The 18484-nt window shown below is 40.5% G+C and overlaps 1 protein-coding gene across 4 annotated transcripts in view; it reads right to left on the bottom strand.

Moving 5' to 3' along the window:
• Nucleotides 1-5352, bottom strand: part of PTPN2 (protein tyrosine phosphatase non-receptor type 2) — a 32150-nt gene extending 26798 nt beyond the window's left edge. Inside the window, exons 1-2 of one of the 4 annotated variants that reach the window (XM_071737115.1) lie at nt 4975-5343; nt 1622-1712 (exon numbers count right to left, since the gene is read on the bottom strand). In XM_071737115.1, coding sequence (XP_071593216.1) covers nt 1622-1712; nt 4975-5193 — 310 coding nt within the window. In that variant the 5' untranslated portion in view covers nt 5194-5343. Of the gene's footprint in view, nt 1-1621; nt 1713-4974 lie in introns of all 4 variants that reach the window. The other 3 variants (XM_071737112.1, XM_071737114.1, XM_071737113.1) reach the window with 3 other exon arrangements.
• Nucleotides 5353-18484: the final 13132 nt, after the last annotated feature.

The raw sequence follows: 18484 nt of genomic DNA, 5'->3' as shown, positions 1-18484 counted from the left end.
CTAATTCTATGATTCTATGATTCTATGATAAGCTGTCTTCCTGGGTCCAGTATCCTGTACAACTCAGGTCTCCCTGGCTCAAAGTTGTCTTCTTACCGTGTCTTCTTACAACCCTGACACCAAATTTAGGTATGAAATAGCGAGTGAATAAAACATTATCTACCTTACCACTGGTACGATGCTGTGCTGTATCAGGACACCAGCCTGGGGACACATTAAGTAACTCTGCATAGATCAACAGAGATCCACCAGAGGCCCAGCTGCCTTTGCTGAGCACAGAGCAGAAGTTAGCAAGCCTTGGCTAACTTGAGGTATCTTTTTCACAGCTGTACATTTCTCAAACAGGCCATACTGAAGCATGCCATGCAGACACAGCAGGAAGGCTTTGTTCAATTTTTATCAGAGTGCAGTATAGAGACTCAGCATTAAGCCAGACAAGACCCATGTGGTGCTAGCACACTGTGCAAGTGAGCATTCTGGCAGCCGTCTAGCCAGCAGCATGCAGCACTTCATCTGACCAGTGTGACTCAATCAGAGACCCTTTCTGTGTCATTTTGAGAAGTGACTGATCTGCACATGCTGTTACCACAACTTTCAACTAGAAATAAGGAGTTCGGCACTTCTCCAAATTTTACAATCAGTATTCAGATTAGGCTCTTAAACAAAAAGCCCCAATATACCAGCAACCTTTCAAAAATTCTAGATACAGTAACAAGGTTTTGTGAGCCTGAAGTGCTCTGGGAAATTTCATACTGAAGAACACACAAACATTTAACCAGTTCCAACTTCAAAATTTTTTAGACAAATTAAGGTTGTCATTAAGGTTTTTTTACCTAGTCCTTTTCAAAGTTATTTACAAGAGCTTTCTCCAGCAATAACTACATACTGGTAATCTTTTGCCCTTTTAGAAAGTGTAATCCAAAATCACTGTGAAAGTCAACGCTGTTAAAAAAGTCCACAGCACTTCAGTAGCAAGAAAGCTAGTAAAAAAGAAACAAAAGCCTATCTTCAGCTGAGAAGCATGATCATCATGTCACAGAGGCTGTTTAATGGCAGTCAGTAAAATACAAACCATTCCATAACAGATTTACTTGCCCTGAGAAAATGCAACAACTTCATTCATACACTCTTCAAGCAGACAAAAGTAACAAACTCCCATTTATTTTCTGGACCAACAGTAGGAACCAAGTGGCATTTGTGAGGATAATCATAAATGTGCAGAAATCACTTAGCACAGAAGGAAACTCTGTTAATCAAGGCTCATTAACTTAATTTCTGTGCTCAGGAGATGCCGATTTTTTTTAACAACACATAAAGCAATATTAAACAAATAATTTCTTTATGAGAAAATATCTATAAAATACTACTCTGCAGCTTACATTTACCTATATAATAATAACCATTATCTGCAATCATCTCTCATTCACCATTCAGCAGAGAATTTAACCTGCAAACTTTTCTCCCTTCTGTTAAACACATTTGTGTACATTATAAAAAACACATTTATCATAGGATACATAGCTACTGAAATAAGCAAAATAGGTAACATACAATGACCATGATTTATTAGCTCCAGTATTTTAAAGTAAACTAGGTAAAGTGAAAAAGAAAAGGTACTTACACGGACTAACATCCCTGTATCTATTTCGGTTTCTGTTTTCTGGATATTTTGCAACTCTATGAGGGTAGTCACTGGATTTATGCCGAATTTCCTTTAAAAGACAAAAAATGCCATTTGCTTATAGCCAGCAAGCTGATTATAGTTCTACACGTTGTCTTGTAAGATTTTCAAGCTTATTCATTAGTCAAGGGTATTAACAGTCAACATTTTCTAACCTTTAATACACCCAGTGTTATTTTCACTAGGAAAATGAGTCCCCGCTCTTGGCCAAGCTGTTGCCATTTAGGTCCTCCCACACTTGGTTAACACCACCAAACTAATATAAGCACAATTTGGTAAGCAACTGATGTAGCAGAAACAAAGAAAAAACAAAAAAACCCAGGTATTTATTATGTTTACAGTTTACCTCAGACTAGCATGTTACCTTCTACAGCAGTAAGACATGAACATAAGTACCAACAGTATAATCCTAGTTCCTTTATACTACCTAGCTACACAAATCACCACATAGGTACCTGAACTAACTAATGATTTTATGGCCACTGCTAGCAGCCACAAAATTATATTCTTGGTGGTTTAACAGTTCAACCCATATAGCTGTTGTAGTTAAACATGACCCAATATGAATGGACAGTTCTAGACTCATAAATATCAATGTGAAGTCACAGCCTGCTTTATTATAAGCATTATTATAAACCTTTCAATAACCTGCATTTCGAAGATATTAAACCATACTAATTTACATGCCATTTTAAGTAGCATACTGCTCACACCCTCTAAACATTAAGTTTTATTAATTTTCTTGCCTAAATGTGAATCTCTCACTTCACTAAAATATACAGAATTACCTTACGTAGACAACTGAAAACACAGCTAAAGTGCTGTTGATGAGCAGCCTCCAATGCATTGAACTATGCCTTTAGATCTCTGTACTGATGCAATTTTAGCAGACAACATAAGATATAAAATGAACAATACTCTATTTTGAATTCTTTTGTTTTTAGATGCTAATGCTACAGGTCATGATTATGTCCCAAAGAGCATTTAGATTTCCATTCACAACAAAGCATTCTTTGGTCTTCTCCATGTTTCCACTATCTTCTTTGTCTTCTAAAAATTTTTAAATAGTCAGTATATTCCCAGAAAACAGACAAAAATGTCTGCAGTGGAATCTAACGTACAGAAGGAAGCTCCATTTTTCACCATCTGGTGTGTGACATTATGGTGTGCCAACCTGTAAAGAATCTAAACCACAATGTGGAGCAGCAACTGTCAAGCACCAATGCTCTACATTTCTATACAAAAATATCTTGACCTATTAGACAATCAGCTTCTTATTTTGATACAGCACACTAGAACCTGTCTTCTCCTGTCTATAGGAGGATCAACCACATGCACATTGAAAAAAATTATCTGGCAAACAGTCACAACCAAGTTCCTATGAAATATAAATCTTGTATTTCTTCAGAACAGGATTCACCATAATGTGTTTTTAAAAAGCACTGGCATCCTCTGTGCACAGTAATACACCTGTCATTTCGTAAAAAACCCCAACATTAAACAGAACATTACCACAGTGACAAGGGTGGGGGAACTTGCAAAAAAGAATCAAACCTAAGGAAGTTTGATGACTGGTTCTTAAAATAGAAAAACCCAGTTCAGTTTACCCAGTATGCAATCCAGCTATCGCAAACTGGAGAAACAAACCAGATGTCAGATGTAAAGTAATAAATATAACACTGGAAAAACTTGCTTTGAAATAAAAGAATAGCAGTGTTATTTATTCAGTCATTAATTAAGACTGGATAGGCACTCCAGGAGTCAGCATAAATATTCAAAGCATCACAGAATTTTACCACAAGTCTTGGCAAGTTCATAGAACTGAAGGGTAAATATACAAAACAGCTCTCAGAAAGAATGAAAAAAAAAAGCCCTAATACACAAGTTGTTTCAGAGAAACTGTATCTTCTCAGAGAAAGAATATATGTTTCTTATACAAGACTATCATGGGAAAATACTTACCTAAACAAAAATTAAACAAGTAGTCAACAATTGGAATACCTTCTACAAGTTTGTGTTATTCAAAGACATCTGCTCTTTTCTCTTTCTGCTTTTAAGCAAATCTGTATTCTCTGGTTTTAATATAAAACAAATGTGTTAAGAACAAAAAAAAGCGCTGAGTTTGCAAAATCTACAGAATCAGGAAAACATAAGATTCTAATACAAAATAACTTTATTTTAAAATATTTTACAGCATAGCTGTAAATTAGGAAATGCAACTATAAAGCTTATCAGAGCTCAATATATAGTTTTCTCTTTAGTTTATTTCTCCAAGTGTAATTTTTAATACTAAAATGACCTGGGAAAGCTATCTTGTTCAGTCTGGATATACTAGATGTAACATGCATGTACTTTTCTACTGTATTTTCTAACTCCATCTGATTGCAGATTTTTTTCTTTACTCTTTTATCTCACCAACAGTTTATTTCTGCTATTCTCTGTTAAATTTAAACCACTGTTCAGTTCCATAATAGACGAACTATATGTAAATCAAATACCTGGCTAATTTTGCAGAGGAAAAAAAAACCCTCAAGTTAGCAGAGGGACCTTTAATTTTGGGTTGGTTTCTTCCTCTTTACAGAAAAAATACTGTAAAATACGCATAGGCTCCAATAACTGCTCTCGTATAGGAAGTATTATGTGTGAAGTCACGACACTGACCCAGAGACTAGTATTACAAGTTAGCAATCGCACGTTTTCTGAAGAAAAAAAAGTCAAGGCAGCGTATATTGTGATAGATAACCGTGCAGCGGCAGCCGAGGGGTGAGCGGGTGCCTGACAAACCGCAGAGCAGCGGTTTCAGCGGCAGAGCCGCCGCCGCCACCCCCGGAGCCGACCGATATTATCGCTTATAACTTTACACTCCGCCAGGAAACGGCGGGGAAAACACCCTCGACCGGCTCAGCTCCGGCCACTCGATTGAGCCCTCTATGTCTAAACCACCTCGCCTCCAGCACCGGGGCTGAGGGGACCGGGGCTGCCACCGCAGAGCCGGCGCAGGCGCAGCGGAGGGAGAAGAGGCAGCACAGCGCCTGCGCAGTAGCTTTCCCCTCTCCCCCCGCCATCGCCCGCACCCTTAACGCAGGCAGCATGCGCGGCGCCTGCCCGCAGTCTCGCTGCGTGCACCTGAAAACGAGTCGTGGGCCCAGCGACTTCCGCTCCCCGCTGAGGCGGCGCACGTACCGGCAACGGGAGCTACGAGCTGGCAGCGGCCCTCCCTCCGTTCCCACCCCCGCCGCCCTCCGGCAGGCGCGCGGTCGGAGAGAATCTCCCCTCTTTTCTCCCTCGCTCACCAGATAACGCGCCTGCCAGTCGTTGGTGGCATCGATCTCCTGGAACTCCTGCTCGATGATGGCGGACATGGCGGCGGTGATGGCGGTGGCGGCGGCGGCCGGAGCGCGAGCCTTTCCCGAGGCCGGCGACCTCCCAGCCCCTCGCGCGCTGGCTGCCACACGGGAGCGACCCTCGCGCTCCGCCCCGCTGCTGCCGCCGCCGCCGCCGCGCGCGCACATACGCTCGCAAGGGGTGCCCGGGGCCGCCGGCGGCAGGGCGCATGCGCGGCCCTCCTCCCTCGCTCCTCCTCCTCTCTTCCCCTGCCCACCAAGGGCGGCCGAGACCGCGCCCCTGGGGGGAGTGGAAGGGAAATACCCAAGAGGGGACGGCACCCAAGAGGGAAGAGTAGGAGGGGTGGTCCGTGCTCAGGTGGCCCGGGGGTACGGCCTTCACCCTAGCGGTGTGTGCCGCACGGGAGTCCCCGGCAAGCAAGTGACGGCGAGGCTCACAGTAACAGCTTGCGTAGGGAAGCTATGGGTGCCCTCTCTTAAGAAGTGTTCAAGGTGGGGCTTGGAGCAACCGGTGGGAGGCCTCCCTGGGAGGCTGGAACGAGGTGGTCTTTGAGATCCCGTCCAATCCGTTCTATGTGTGATCTCCAAAGCCGAAACGCGGGAAGGGGGAAGGCGGCAGGCGGCGGCCCTCTGCGACCGCTCCTCAGGAAACAGCTTCGCAAAGGCTGAGCGAGACCGAAGGTCAGGGCACAGTACAGCCGGGGCTGCCTTGCTCAAGCTGCGGGGAAACGTGCCGTGCAGCTCGGCGTCAGGGAGATGTGCCCAGCAGCTCTTCAGGTGGGCGGCCTACGCTTCACACCTCAGCGCAAATTGCCTATTAACGTGCGGGGGTAATTAGTACCAAAAAAGGGAAGAGATTAAAGTGCCGCGTCCAGTGACAGCCCATCCGCCGCCTCCTCTCTGCACTGTCCCTGTCCCAGGTGTCACACCCCTGCAGCGGGTTCACCCCACCCAAAACAGGTCCCTGCACGAATTTAGAGGTTTTACAAGGAACATCTCTACCGCCCCTCGCCTACCCCCAAGAAGCCTCAGCCCCGTGCCCCAGGCGCGCCCCGCATCTCCTCCGCTCTGCCGCTCACTGCCGCTTATCCCTGCCCACTCTACCGCCCACCGACGGGTAACACCGACGGTTAACCCTGCCCCCTCCGCCGCTCTTCTCTTGGGGTTTCGTCGTCGGTGGTGCAGTGGGTCGGACCCTCTGAGACCCGGGTTCCGTCACCGCGCTTGTACACGCGTTCAGGGCTTAAACCTGGGATCCACGGCCCCGTTCGTAACCACTTGTGGCCGTACTGCCACTGGGCTTCCCCGCATGCCGTCCCTGCTGTGGCACAGGGTTGGGCCTCAGGTGGTGTCCTAAGTCCAAGTTCAGATGTGTGACCGTGAGGAGGAAAGGTCAAAAGAGTGAGGCGCTTGCACCTTTAGCGTGATGAAGCAGTTACGTAGGTAAGCTGCTGGGAGGTAGCATGCCTGACAGAGGCCTTGCCCACGTAGTTCCTGAAGGCTGAAAGTTTAGTGCTGGAGAAATGTAGTCTTAGCACTGGGGGAAGTGAGCTCAGGCTTTCCTCTGCTGTGGTGTTTTGTAGTTAGAAAACAGCGAGAAGGGTTGCTCGGTACGATGTGAGAGATGCATGTTTGGTTGCACAGGTAAGGCAAATGGTTTTGGAACAGATTGCTGGCCACTGGCTGTTGAATTTTCTTCCCATCTGCAAGCTGCAGTGAAAGTACCATGCTCCAAATCCACCAGCTGACCTGTTCCCTCAGGTCCTATATCCAGGGAACTGGAAGATGCCCTTCTGAAGCACAGCTCATGGGACAGTGTGCCACAGTCTTGATGAAGAGTCCAAGGAGACCCTCCCACAAGTCACAAAGTTCAGACTTAGACTTCCTTGCTTTCTGAACCTCTCCAAGGTACGTAGGGGTGCAGCTGGATCCAATCAGCCCCCAGCTGTAAAAGTTCAGACCCTAGTTACTACCACAGAGTCTGTTTATTTCATCTTGAGCTGGTTACCACCCTGGAGGAACCCCTAATGCATTTTACCTGTGCTTTTTAAGGCCTCACAGTCTGTCAACACGATTGTGTGATATGCACATGACTACTCATTCAATTCTATTCAATGATTACCTCTTCCGTTTCTGACTGGTTCTATCTTCTTCTCTCCCATGGTCTTCATACTCCTTCAGTTGCTTTTCATCATGATAATTTTTCAGCAGTTCAATTTCTCAAACCTAAGTTTAAACTCATTCACTTGCCTTTGTATTTGGAGTAATTATCACATTGTGTACATCTGGTTTTGATGTTACTCCAGATGGTACAGTAACACATTAATGAGGGTTTAATTACAAGAGTTCAATTAAATTTTAGTTACAGTTTGCAGCCTAGGGCCTTATCCCTCCAGTTACTCATGCTAAGTCAAATCACTTATGTCAAGCAGTTTCTAGTTTGTCCAGATCTTAAATATTTATATTATCAATAACAATCCTTTAATCAATCTATTAATTCTACTGTTTTTTTAATCTTTTTTTCCTTTCAACAAGTATGTTCATAGCATGTCTTCCCAGGTAACTCAAGCAAATCTTGCACAAGATTTTCTTCAACTGTGGGTTCAAACTTGAAAATTGATATAGGGAGTAGCTTTTCTGGATTTTTCTGCCTGCAAGACTGAGGGACAGGTCATGTCTGTAGTTCAAAGTGTTCCCTAGTTAATCAATGTGCTACATGGCTACATGTGATTACTTGTGAAATAAGTAAGCTAATGCATCTGTGAATTATTTTTCTGATTAAGGAGTGCAGAGAAGAATCTAAGTGTATTTCAAGTATTGCAGCCTTAAATATTTTCAATGAACAAAAAGCATCTTAACCTCAGAAAACTGATCTGCACAAGCTGGGTGTAAGAAAGTTAAGTAGATATGTAGAAGCTGTCTGCCAAATAAATTTTAATAAAGAAATTGAAATATACAACATCCTCTCTGATTTTAGTCTTCGTTAGGCTTTTCTCTGGATATGAACTTGCTGACTGACCTGTATTTGCAGCATTTGATATTAAAGCCTCTTTAACCCCTTGCTGGGGCTACCTGTAGGTCATAGATAACATGATGACCATGAAGCCATCCAAAGTATTGCAGCTAAAGGAGGCCCAGTCACCATCCTGTCTGTCCAGAGAATGGGAAGTGAAGCTTCCCTATGGCATGCTGTTTCCTCTTTATTCTAGTGCAAAGGTGAGGGAAGACTTGGAGGACACAGGAACACGTATTCTGCTCTTCCGATTAGCAGCTGTCATGCATACAAGAAGTTTGTGCTTGTCACAGTTTGTGGTGTTTGGGGAAAGCAATGTAATTGTGTTATTAGGAGACAGTTCTGTGGTAGCTGCTGTGCTTAGAGCCTATAGTGTGAACCAGTGCCTAGAGAGAGCTCATGGAAAATTAAAATGAGTATTTATTAATTGTGTCTAACTGCTGGCTTAGAGGAGTAATAACTGGTAAACAAGGGGGTTCTGGAGAAATTGCCATTATTTCCTTTTTGGTTGTTATTTTTTACTGAAAATGTGCTGGAAATACTGTACCAGTTCTCTGGATTTTGGGAACTCATCCCAAGATAGGCCCAGGACTACAGTTATGATGGTCTATGGAGGAGAACTGCATACACAACATAAACCAAGCACAGTCAGTAGAAAACTTGATATATTCTACTGCCAATAGTATATTCCAGTTCTATATTATCTGTGCAGCCAAACCCAGATGAAGTACTACAGAAACTCTTAAACCCTTGAGATTGTGTGAGACATATGCACAGCAGGATAACGGAGTTTCTGGAATGTGTGATATATTACTAGTGTTTCCTGTCTTAGTATACAGGCAAACAAGTAGTTATTGCATGTTTTCTTATTAAAATGTCTGATAATTTGAGAACCCCTTGCTGTGATAGCAAAACAGTCACCCCAGGGTACCTGTTATCCACAACAGTTCTGATTTCAAAATTGGTTTTGGTGCCCTTACTCATCTGAATGAAAAAGACCAATCAAATTAACTTTAAATGGGGTCATTCACTGAATTACTTAAGTACTATTTATTGGAAATTATCTGCTTTGTGCTGCTTTTCTGAGAACCATTTTGGATATTGGTAGATGAAGAACAAGTTCTTCCCTGAGGTGGTTTTATTCACAAATACCCTCCATATCAATCTTAGCCATTAAGGAAGAAAGCTGTAATGTGCTTAAGCTTACCATGGTGTGAGAGGATGAGAACACGTATTTCCTGATTTAAGTCTTACAGCTCAAGGCCTAAAGAAGAAGAGCATCCTCCCTCCCCCCAAAACTGGGTAGGACTTTAAACCCAGAAGGGCTGGCCACTATTTTGGCATCTGGGAGGGAGCAGGAGAAGCTGACTTAAAAGGTCCAATAGTCAGGATGAAACATATTTAATTTATTCTGTGCAATTACAGTGGAGTCTTCTTATTTCAGACTTTGGGGACTTTTGCTTGTTGAAGTGAACATTAAAATTCCTTTTACTGAAAGCAGATGCCAGTGCAAATACCTGTCCTCAGCTATAATATATCCCCCTGCCCTAGTCTGTATTTTGGCATACAAGAAAAAAAAAAAAAAAAAGAAAATTTAGGTAGCAAAATGCAAATCCTTGTAGCAGCAACAGCAGTAGAGTGCAAGAGGCCCAACAAGGTTTGCACTCAGGTAAGGAAGTCACAGTCTCATCAGTCACAGGCCCACAGCAGTGGGCTTTGAGCGTCCAGTGTCTGTTAAGAAATGACTGTGTAGTAGAAGGGATGGAATTAGGGAGGCTGACATTATTCTCTGAAAAGAAGGACAATACAGCTGTGCTCAGACTAAATGACTGCCCAAACTGTAAATTGGAGTTCTGGGTAGAAGAAATTAATGGCCAAGGAAGAAGGGAAAGATCAGGTTCTATTTAGGAAGTCTATTTTATAGTCTGGAGGCCTGTACCAGTCTGTATGGCACTGGACACCAATGGTGAAGCTGAAATAGTTGTGGAGTGTGAAAACCTGGCAACTGGCAGAACTGCTGTCCTGAGTGAATGGACTCTAGCAGGCAGAAGAGGCAGCCAGCCAGGGTGTCTGATGAGTAGAGTGACTTTAAGCTCTGCTGTGGGTTGGTGAAGCAGCCCTGGCACCAACCTAAGCTGGGCTGTGCAGTCAGCCACAAAACCTAATGCCTATGAGTCAATGCAGGGGGGGTGGGGTGCAGCTACAGGAAGAGGAGAAGGGCCGGTTGCCAAGAGAAAGATGACTCAAAGTTATTATTTTTCTTGCTTGAAGAGAGGATCTTTTTTGCTAGGGATGGTTTGTATACGTTGCTTAATTTTCTCTCCCTCTTCCATTTTCACCCCCTAGCTACAGTGTCATTTACTACAATCCTAGTTTGCAAGTGAGAAAGCCTAATTCAGCAAGTACTGAGTGGCTTGGTGGTATTCCACATTCCTGGTTAGGAGGTAATATTTTACTAGAAACTGCATCGATAGAAACTGCCTATAGTTAACATAGTTTTCACACTGAAATTTTACAGAGACTTGCCTTTGGTTGAAGGTCACCTGTTTATTAGATTTTAAAATTATTTTCCTCACAGTCTGAATAGAGGTGCTCCATGCTTAGAACATTTCTAATCTCACAGTTGTTATTTCAGTGAATCTTTTTACATATAATGGTTAAAGTGTCTAAACTGATGTGTCTTTTAATTCACATTCCCTCATAATTTTGTGATCATGTTATCATTGTCTTGTAACTTTCCTACAGTACCAATGCTGTTTCAGTGGTTTAGATGCTTGTTTATACATATTTTTGTTACATTCAAGCTTGTCCTCTGAAGACCAAACTTAAAGGCATTCTCTCAATTACAGCTGACAAGGCTGTAATGCCTGATTCCTACCATTGTTATTTGCTAAGAGAAGTTCTTGTAAGAAAATACTGTTTTGGCAGAAGATTTTGTATGGAGGAGTGTCGGTAAATGTTTATGTTACAAATTTGTGTTCTCAGTTTTAAGTTCCAGTTTTTCCTTGGGTTTCCCAGCATCTGAACAAAGCCATTATACCTATTTTCATGGATGTAAAAGTCTCCAAATTGTGTTTGCCTTTTTTTTTTCCCAATAGTTTAAATAAAGTAATAAAAGTCTTTTTGGCAATGTGATTTAGGATTGTAATCCATTTTGTGATTTATGTTTTTGCATTAGACAACCTGAAGTGCCAATAACAGGAAAGGGTTTTATTACTAGCAGTAATAATGATTTTAAAAATCTTACTGTTACTAACTTCAGAGAAACTTAAATCTACCATGTGGTGGTGAGGGTTCAGCATACATTACAATAATTACTTCTCTCTTTCCTGTGCTAGCAGAGGCAGTTCTGTGCAAGATTTGTGATATCTTGCCTATTTTTAAGTTAACAGTAGTATATCTAATTTCATACAGTTTCCCGTAAAACTCATCCTATTGAAATAAGCAGCAGCCCTGGAGGAGCCACATTCTCTGAGTCACTGTTTGGATGGCAGGGTTCCATGAATGTGTGGCTATGGTTGCCTGCAGAGATGTCCTTTGGTATGTTTTTTAGAGCAAGGTGTTCAAGGTTGTGTCAATGTGTAAAGGCACTGAATCTTGTAAGGACCATGGAATACTAAATAAGCATTTCCATAGCTACATTTGGGTGGCAAGGCAGGATTGCAATAATCAATGCATCTCTCTTTTTACACTCAAAGTAAATCAGAAAGTAAGGAAGAAAATAGATTCTGCCTTTAGCTGGCAAAAAGCCATGAAGAAAGTGTTAATTTTTCAGGCAGTATGATTTCCTAACCAAATTAGCAGTTCACATAAAATTTACCTTTTTTTTTTTTTTCTTCTGTGATAATGTGTCTTATAAAAATGGCTTTGAAACTAATAAACCAAAGTAAGTAGTCTTTCAAAAATCTGTTTTTCATAACAAGTATATTACAGTTACTGAATGTATGCTATGTTTTCTTTGGTCCAGACATTTAAAACCTCTAATTCATACTCTTATGGCATATGATTTACTGTAACTGCTAAACCAATTTGTTTGTTTTCTCAATGAAAAGAAAATCTGAGTATAATGTACTGAAAGAAGGATCCATAGCACAAGTTTTCCAACTGGAATGCTGTCAAGGTTTTAGCATCTTATTTTAGCCAGTGGAACAGTTCCAGCAACTCAAGTCATGACACTACCACTTACTGGAATTAAAAACTGGAGGAGAAAAGTGCCCTTGTACAAAACATGTCCAGTATCAAACTGGATGTATGGAATTCTCTGGATCTTTTGCATTTCAGATCTTTTTTCCTACTATCTCGTTGCATACAGAGAGGTATCACTAATCATCAGAAGATACTATTTTCTTTTTAAAAACCTTCTGTTAGCACTTCTGAGACTGCTGTAGGTTCTTTAGTGGCAGACAGCAGTACACTCTATATACACTGAAAGTAATTCTTCATAAAATGCTTGATGTGCCATAGTACACAATTTTCTTTACTATGCCACCCTTTTACATCAGAAATGTCTCAGTTTTCTGTTAGATCGCTCGAAGTCAGATTCTTCTCAGGTTTAAATGTAAAATAATGTATTTTCTAAAATGGATTTGCAGTAATGGAGCAATGCTACAAAGAAATAAAAAAACAAGTGACTAAGATGGTATTTGTCAAAAAATATCCTCCAGTGTCCCTTTGGAATCTCAGCTAGCTGCTAGCTCCCATTTTTTACATTAATTTTGGAAGCTATATTCAATTGAAATTGGATTTTCTTTATTCAAGATGGCTGCTTCCTTCTTACCAGCCCAGGCTTAAGCACTGAGCAGGAAAGATAGGATACTGAACAAAAGCGAGTTTATTGGTTTTTTTTTTTTTTTTCTGTGTACAAGCAAGGCTGCCTTCATTTTGCCCTTCAAAGGAAGAATATTTAGTTGCATCTAGTGCACTAGGATTAGGACATACGATTGCCATAGGCCCACAGCTTCATTTCTCAGCAAGCTGTTACATAAATTTTTCAATTGTAGTCAGTACTCTTCTGATTTCCAATTCTCAGTACAATGGTGATACCTTATACATAATGTTATAATAAGTTCCAAATGCACAATCTAATTTCTAGATTCAGAATGTATTTTGGCCTCTGAATACCATACAAGAAGCAAATGTGACAAAAGCAGTGGTGAAACGAGAAGTGGGATATACTGTGAAACTTTTGCCACACATACACTCGTGGTTCTAGGGGTTTTCTCTGGGGAATGTCACAAATCCTGTGATGCCGGCATTTCTTGGCCTATAAAAAGTCGTAAGGATGATTATAATTTAATTTCCACAGTTTCAGCAATCTTGGAAAGTGAGGTGAGGCAGATAGCCAGAAAAAAAGGTAACTGCATTATCCATTACAGCTAAATTTGCTGTTGAATATGTGTCAACAGTGTGCAATAATAATATAGAATTTACAGAATTTGCCACAGCAAGTGGAATAAATCTGGAATATCTTTGGAAAGGAGGTTCTAATGAAATAAGGCAATTACTATGTTTTAAAAATATAAATATAGATGCCTTTCGGAGTGACATGAGAACTTTCTCTTCTCTTTTACCTCTCGCTTTCCTGAGAGAGGAAGTAGTTGGGAGTGCTTTGTTCCCACAGAGAAGTGATAATTTCATATGTTCAATAATGAATTAGATTCATAAAGTCTATGCTGCAAGTTATAGCACCCTACTTACTCTAACTGGAAACTTAGATGCACAGCATTTCATAAAATTAGTATGAGTTGCATGTATGTGTACCTTTAAATCTACCAAGTCTTACCAGAGGCAACTAGAGTTATTGAGTGCTGAATTACATTTTACTCAATAAGTTAAAAATATTTCTGTAAGAAGTAGGGCAGATTTTTTTAATAATCATACAGCTAGCTTCATGATGAACTCTTTGAAGTTTACAGCTTTTAACATTAGAATATAGCATTATTGCGGTAAAATGGAAATAATATTTTATTTTAACTAATCTGTATAATTTTAGGGACTGTGGATAAGCAAGCTCCGTGCACAGAATGTTTCTGTTCAGGATTTCAGACATGTATTTGTACTCTGTGTACCATACCTGCATATATGAATATCATCTGTTCCTGCTATCCTACTACAGACCACTACAATGTGCTGTGTATTCTCATATTTCAAATGTTTCAAGGACATGTTTTAGGCTCAAAAGTTATGCTCAGTATCTGGGGACTATACATCAGTTGCTCACCAAAGATGCACAAATCTGAAATAATAATACTTCAGCTTGTTCCAAAGCAGATATTTTTTGTGAAATGTTAAATAAATTGTCTCAGTCAAAATCATGTCTTAGGCTTAGGCATACATCGTTTTCTCCACAACATGGCATGTGTGCTACCTGGGGCAGGAAATGATTGCTGGTAATTAGTGTCACTTATCTGACCTTTGCTGAAATGAATATTCAGTGTTCAGCAGTTGCTAATAAGCCTCCACAATAGGGCTGTGTGGGAATGCTCAAAGTGCCATTAATCCTAAGGCCTGATGTGAATATGCCTTGCAGTACTCGAGTGCTCTTTTCAATGTGTTCATATGGTGGATGCTCTGTTAGCCTTGAACTATGTTTGTTTTGATGTGTGTCTAGAATCTTCAGTTTAAATATCTGTCACAGCACAAACAGCCCTTGTTCCTGTAAGGCCAATTAACCATGTTAATTAGTACAAGCCTGTAGAAAAGAGACCTAACAATGTGCAGATGTGATTCTTGTCTTGCAACAGAGAGGTTTAGAAATAATTTAACTGCAAGTATTGTAACATAAACTATGATCATACAGCTTATGCAATAACAATTTTAAATTATGTCAATTCTTTGCTTTATCTACTGATCTGTACCTCACAGCCATCCTTGCTGGAAATTTCTCCTTCCTATGATTCTGATCTAATGGTACCTCTGGGTTAAGACGTGATGAATAAAGAAGTTAGTGATGAGTATAAAATCATTGTACAGTTTCTCTTCGAAGGAAGTGCACTCTTATGCAAGGCAACATTCTTGTTAGTAAGAATTCTACTGTTGGGGGGAAAGCCTTAAGTGAGCATAACAAAACATTTTCAAAATTTCCAGTGAATGGGAAATTAGATTTTGCAGCCATGTGTATTCCAGAAATTCAAGTATGCTCTCCTTGGAATCTTGTCTGGGATTTCATTACATGTTCTTAAGCCAGATGTTTCAAATGCTTTGGAAACAATGAACTGTGATTATTGTCAAAATATATTCAACATCTTTGTTTTTAGAAATGTCAGAGGGAGGAGGAATGTTTAGCAGAGCACTTTGGAACCTTTCAGTGTTCTCCCTACTGGAGACTGAAACCTTCTAAGACAGGTATGTTTAGATTCTCCTAATGGTGGTCAAACTAGAAAATTACTTCATCATTGTCCATTTAATTTGCTGATGGGTATCATCTGGACTGTGTTCCCAGAATGTTCCTTAGGTAAATTAACTCCATCCTTTTATATCTTAAAATGACCTGGAATCTATGTATAGTATATGGCATTCATAAATACGTGATTCCAAATCTATTACGTAGTCTACTCATTTGTCAAATGGAATTTTGGAATCTGAGAGACAGGTTCTTTTCTACCTAAGAAGAAACAGAAGTGTCTTGTAACAATTTGAAGACCTTGGCAATGCCCTTTCACATTACATTTTCAATAATATTTCCTGAATTCTGAAGTTGTCTGTAAGTACAGCCACTTGTCCTAGCTGGGATTCCCGTTAGCCCCAGAACATGTAATTGATTCTGAATCCTTAAGCATTTACTTTTAGACTTAAACAAACTGCACCAAGGTTTGATCTTTTGCTGGAAGTCTTAACACTTGTGCTGGAAGGCTGGGCCCCAGTGATGGACAAAAAGGGCCTCTTAATTCTACTAGTCAGCCAAAACACCACCGAGTCTTCTCAGCCTGTCTCCAAAATGGATCTCCACACACCTCCCTCTTCTCTTTCCTCCCTGCTCGTCATGTAGCTCCACCTCGCACAACCCCCATGATTTATTTTATAGATTCTGAATATAACTGCTGCAGAATTCAAGATTTCCTGTAAATGGAGAAGCCTTGAGTCAGGGCCAGTAACCAACCAATTAAAATTTTCTAATTTAATAAACAGAATATATCAAGTTGAATACTAACTTATAAAATACGAGAAACTCCAAATATAGGAAAAAAATAATCTAAAGAAGATACCTATGGTAAATGAAATTAAGTTACATTCAGATGAATGGCATCATGATGTGTATCCAGCATCAAACGCTACTCTGTGAGAAACCACTCTGTGGAAAATGGTCCAGCCCTGCTCTATGTGCCCCAGAGCTGTCCCTCTGCCTCCTCAAAGCAAAATTGCCATCTGCAGGGTGTCTCCATCCGTCCCCTGGGTGAGAAGGCAAAAAGGAAAGGCTACATGTAAGATTTTGCTCCCTCCCTCAGCAGCACTGCTTTTCCCCCTCATGAGATGACTGAGGAAGGAAAAGGGAGTTGGCTCATGTGTAGGGTCACTGAGACACCATGGCATAAGGCAGAAGGATATTCACAGAGGGAATATACATGCCAGAGGGCCCTCCATTATGAGGGGGGAAAATGGGATAATTCAATGCTCTGCTGCAGTTTTTGGCATGCAAAAGGGCAGGCTCAGGGCCTTAGGAAGGACGGGTTACCTGGGGAGGAGAAGATATAGTGGGGTAAGGTCCTTCTTCAGAGTTCACCAAACTCTGTCTGATCACATTCTCCAAAAGACTAAATATTGCTATGGTATCTGGTGGTGCTATAAAATATTATTTTAAGGTAGTGGTTAGTGAAAGATTCATGTTTCCACCCAACGGTAACGGCATTAAAGGCTTCCTTAACTTACTAACAAGCATAAATACCCAATCTGTAAACAACAGCTTTAATTTTGCATTTAATGATACATCATTATTGTAGCCTGCAAAAATGGTTTAGCTTTCAACTTTGTCAGCAATTTATGTCTTTTTCTACTTTTGCTACTTCTTTCCATGCACACAAAAACAGATGAAGGAAAGCCATCACTGCTGTTCGGTGTTTTCTGTCTGGTCTATGAAACTCTCAGTGCCAGCTATTTTCCATTTTTACTTCTACAAGCTCTGTTCCTGTTTCCCAACCTCGCTAGTTTAAAGATAACTCTGATGCATTTATGTGCTCCAGTATCAACCTCTATGTTCATTTGATGTGAAACCATAAGTATTCCCACCCTAGCTGTCAGTTGTGTTGCTTGTCAGTCTGTCAATCCAATTTTCCCTTACATTACTTGGCACTTTCATATGACTGAGAATAGTTTTCCATCCATAAACCACCTACTTATATAACTTACATAGCACTATTATAACTTCTGTTTCCCCTTAGCTCATCTTTTATGAGCTGCCAAAGCTATACTTGATCATGACTGGGTAACTGTTGTGTTCGAATGGCATTTCTTGGGCTAATTAGTTATTATTTTCTTACTTTTTTCTTGTAGTCTTTTTTACATTATGTAGCAAAATGTAATTTTGTAGTTGGAGCTTACATTTTTCTTGCATCTTTCTAATAATGCTTTCTTTTAGGTAAACAGTACATTTCAATTTAAATTTGGGATATTCTACTGATTTCCAACAAAACAAATAACAAGTTGCGAGTGGGACTTTGCAGCAGCAACAAGGTGGGGAGGCACTTAAAGAAAGATTCAAGGTGGCATATAAAGAAAAGTTCACTCTTCTGTTTTTCTTTAAATTCCTGTAGAAGTTTCGCTCCTGTTTACTCACATAAAGACCTGGGGACTTTATTTACCCTAATTTTGACTGTGAAATCATGCCTGGTAATGAATCATCTTAATTTATCTTACCTTTTGTAGCAATAATTGGTGGTATCCTTTTTCCTTAACAGGAATTAATCCTATATCTTTCACACACTTTTGATTATGAGAACTTTCCTCTGAAACATCCACCTTTAGATTTCTAGTTTGTATGACACAGGATATTATGCATACAAATCCACTTGGTGGCAGCATGCCTAACATTTTCAAACTCTTTCTAATCAATAAGCTTCAGATTCTCAAAGACAAACAACCTACTTAAAATCAACTGGGTTTACTAGGTTTTTTTTCTCCTGAATCTAATTGCTCAGTAAGTCCAGTTTGTATTTCTACATTAATCCAGTGCATTAATACAGGAATCTCAAAATAATAGATATTCTTTTACTCCGTATGGAATATTATAAATTGTTGGTAATCCAGTTTTTAAGTTAAGGAAAACATGGCACAGAAAAGCATGTGAATTATACAGGGTCAGGTAGGTCTTCCCTGTCAACAATAATATTTTTAAACCATCATCAGGAATGGGACTTTCAAATGTGCTGTCAGTTGTCCACTGTTAGCATGATAATCCATGACTGTCTGTAATGGGTCGGCTTCTAGAGCAATAGGACTGAAGCATATGACAGG

Source organism: Heliangelus exortis, chromosome 2, assembly GCF_036169615.1.
Source record: "Heliangelus exortis chromosome 2, bHelExo1.hap1, whole genome shotgun sequence".
NCBI classification, from domain to species: domain Eukaryota; kingdom Metazoa; phylum Chordata; class Aves; order Apodiformes; family Trochilidae; genus Heliangelus; species Heliangelus exortis.
Note: the sequence above shows the minus strand (reverse complement) of the source record. Positions and strands in the feature narration are given on the sequence as shown.